Source organism: Diabrotica virgifera, chromosome 10, assembly GCF_917563875.1.
Source record: "Diabrotica virgifera virgifera chromosome 10, PGI_DIABVI_V3a".
Taxonomy (NCBI): Eukaryota; Metazoa; Arthropoda; class Insecta; order Coleoptera; family Chrysomelidae; genus Diabrotica; species Diabrotica virgifera.
In genome coordinates this window covers 76,966,029-76,969,978 of record NC_065452.1, presented here as the reverse complement: position 1 = coordinate 76,969,978, position 3,950 = coordinate 76,966,029, and the positions used below count along the sequence as shown (strand labels likewise).

Sequence of the window (3,950 nt, the reverse complement as noted above, 5' to 3'; positions counted from 1 at the left end):
GCATATACACAACGGATCGCGCGCGCTGCCCTCTACAGCGGATTTAGTGGAACCACTTCAATATAAAATTCACCAAAAGGGGTGCAAAATGAAATCCAGACAAAAATCGATTTCCTTGTACCCCAACCATTGTTACATCGAGATGTCACTATATACACGTGAATACAAGGTGAGATCCAAAATCGGATCTCGCCTTGCAAAACGGATCTCATCTTGTATAGCTTATGATACAAACGGATCTCGCCTTGATATGAAGACATATATATATATATATATATATATATATATATATATATATATATATATATATATATATATATATATATATATATATATATATATATATATATATATATATATATATATATATATATATATATATATATATATATATATATATATATATATATATATATATATATATATATATATATATATATATATAATAATAATAATAAACATTGCACTTGTTGGCTTGTCGTTTTGTTGTGGAATGCGAGCTTGGCTCTTGAAAACATATGGCAGAATTCAAATTGCCGTCCGTTAAGGCCCGTATTCAAAATTTTTGCCAAAGATAATTTTACAAAAATAGAATCAATTTATTAAATTATGATATATATTGGAGAGATCCTTGATGCCTGTTGTGTTGTTTATACAACGTTAATCTTTCTTTACATGGATCATCTCCAATATACATCTTTTGTTATAGTTTTGTTCTTTTTCTAAAATCTGTACATTTTCAAAATCAAAAGCATGGTTAATTTCTATGGAATGTTTGGCTAATGCTGTAGTGTTTACGTTGTTGGTTTGTACATTATGTTTGTGTGCAACAATCCTTCTATGTATATATTGATGTGTTTGCCCAATGTATGTCGAATTGCAGTCTTTACAATTTACTTTATAAACAACATCTGACTGCTGGTCCTTACTAACAATGGGTTTAAATTTTGAAAAACATTGCCCCGATGTTTTAGACGCTTTATGTCCAACATTGATATCATATTTTGCAAACATTCTCGACATTTGTTCGGAAAATCCACTGATATATGGAAGAGATATGTAGTGTTTATTTGGGTTGGTGATATTACTATTGATAATAATGTTAGGTGAAGTTTGGATTTGATTTGGAGTGGTGTTGGAATTTTATTGGTTGTTGATGATATATCTTCTTTTTTTAATTAGAGGGTTGTAAAATTCTGGCGGATAATTATTTTTTCCTAAAATATCTTTAACTCTTCTCAGACTTTCGGAATGGGATTGTGGGCTAGATAGCTTAATTGCTCTATCCGTTAGAGTAAATATAACACCTCTTTTATGACTTACCGGTGCGATTGTATTGTAGTTTAAATATCTTCCAGACCAGACATTTTTTGTAAACCAATACCACTCCAAATCAAATCCAAACTTTGAGTTTTTGGAGGTTAAGTACAAGTAAACATTACAAAAATGAGCTCTACAGAAAAATTTTGTTTTTTCTGCAAAAAAAAGGTAGTTCATGCTGTAATGTGCAGTATTTGTAAGGGAAATTATTTTCACGAGAGTTGTGCAGAAAAATCTGGAGCAATGAAAGGAAATACAATCAAATGTGGTCAATGTGCAAAAAGTGAGGTTAAGTCGGATGAAGTCGATTTTTCTTCAAACAAATCAAAGGAAATCTCAGAGTTTCAAAAGTTATTTCAGAAAATGGAAGAATCTATGGAATTCCTGAGCAGCAAATTTGATACTCTTACAGTGGAAAATCAAAATGCATTACGGGAATTGCGAGATATGAAAAGAGAAAATATCCAATTAAAAACCAAAGTTAGCCAGCTGGAAAAAAGAATCTGTGAACTAGAAATCAAAGAATTTTCCTGTAACCTAGAGATTCACGGAACTCAAATCAAAAATGAAGATCCCAAAGAAGTTCTAATGGAAATTGCTAATGATCTTTTATCATGTAATTTTAATAGTCAAGATGTGTCAGACTGCTTCAAACAAGAAACCAAAAATGGAGCAATAATTGTTGCAAAGATGAGATCACGTGATATAAAAACTAAGTTTATCAAAGCACGAAAAAATCGTAAAATGGAATCTAATATGCTGAGTTGCAACAAAAACAAAGAGAATACTTCAAAGATCTATATAAACGAGCAGCTCACCTTTACAAACAGAAACTTGTTTAACATTGCATATAAATTAAAAAAGGAAAGGAAATACAAATACTGTTGGACAAAAAATGGTAGGGTATATGTAAAAAAATCTGATGATTCTGAGCCAATTTACATTCACAATGAGGATATTATCAAAACTCTTTAATATTATTTGTGTGAACATTATAGTAAAATGGAAAATACGTTAGTAAAATGGATAATGATTGTAAATTGCAAATAAAATTTAAACTGGATAAAGTACAGTGTGATAATAGTACTGAGTTTAACATACTCTACCTGAATGCTCAGTCTTTGAGAAATAAGATATTGAACTTTGAAACGTTAGTTGTTAAGTTAAATATGCCAGATTTAATTGTAGTGGCCGAACATTGGCTGAGAGTGGGTGAAGAAACATATTTTAATGTGAATGGTTATAGTTCAGTTTTTGTTTGTAGGGATAAAGAAGGTGGTGGTGTAGGGTTATTTGTTAAAAGCTGTTACGAGTACTCAGAAGTCTACAGATATAATAAAAAGTGTTCAATGTTATTTTTACAGATCGATAGAAGTATTATAGTGGGTGGAGTATATCGACCTCAAGATTTCTACTGCAATGAACTTTTTGATGCACTGGATACAGCACTAAACATATTTGTGAATAAAAAAATTCCAGTTTGGATACTAGGTGACTTTAACATAGACCTTATTCAAGAGAGTATCCCACAAAAATTAGTTTGTCAAACAATTGTGTCCAACGGTTTTAGTATATTAAATAAAACTAACCCTACCAGAATCACCAATCATTCGGCTACATGTATTGATTATGTGATGACAAACACTTTAAACTTTGATGCAACGTTATATATAGTAGATGAAGGTTTAGGTGATCATCAACTGCAGCTATTAAAGGTAAAAAACACATCATTTATAACCACTGACAAGTATTATACAGTAACAACTTTAAACAAACTGAAATTCAAAAATGAAATATACAGCTTGCAAAATCAGATTTGGAATGAACCTGATTCTTTATGTGATGAAATATTACGTGTTTATTTAAATAATCTTAATACAAAAACAATTAAAAATCGATTTCGACAAAAAAGTGCACCATGGTTTAATGTCACATTACATAACCTTGTTTTAAAAAGAGATTTTCATTATAGAAGGCATAGACAATTCCCTAATAGTAAGTTCTTACAAGATGTTTATAAGTCCGTGCAAAATGAACTACTGAAAGCAGTAGGCAAAGCAAAAAAAGACTATTTCACGAATAAATTATCCGATGCACAAGGCAATAGTAAAAAATTATGGGCAACTATCAATCACCTTATTCATAATGCCGAAAATACAAAAAAAACAATAACAATACATGAACTACACTATCAGAACTCGATATATAATAAATCTGAGGAGCTATCAAACCAATTAAACAAATATTTTTCACAAGTAGGAAAATCTCTGTCAAAAAACATAACACCTTCAACAAGCACTCCAATAAATGTATCACCAAAAGAATATATATTTGAATGGCAACAAGTCTTAGAAATTAATGTTCAAGAGGTTGTAAGAAAACTAAAAAAAGGCAAATCTCCTGGCTGGGATGGCTTTGGTGTTGATATTATCAGGGAGTTTGAAGAGGAGCTTCTACCGATTATAACTAAATTAGTTAACCTTTCTCTTGTCACTGGAACAATCCCGAGCTCTATGAAAATGGCAATAGTGATACCACTTTATAAGGGAGGAGACTCAAAACAGCCAGGAAGTTATCGGCCAATATCTCTCTTAACAGCTATGTCAAAGATATTAGAATCATGTGTAAAT

The 3,950-nt window shown here is 30.7% G+C and overlaps 1 protein-coding gene across 1 annotated transcript; it reads left to right on the top strand.

Moving 5' to 3' along the window:
* The first annotated feature begins 1,503 nt into the window (after positions 1-1,503).
* LOC126893075 (uncharacterized) lies at positions 1,504-2,295 on the top strand. The gene has a single exon (XM_050663017.1). It carries the CDS (start codon positions 1,504-1,506, stop codon positions 2,293-2,295), a length of 792 nt encoding a protein of 263 aa, XP_050518974.1.
* Positions 2,296-3,950: the final 1,655 nt, after the last annotated feature.

What these genes read in the sequence shown, in the direction of transcription:
- LOC126893075 (XM_050663017.1), top strand. Translation starts at nt 1,504, where the DNA reads ATGTGCAGTATTTGTAAGGGAAATTATTTTCACGAGAGTTGTGCAGAA.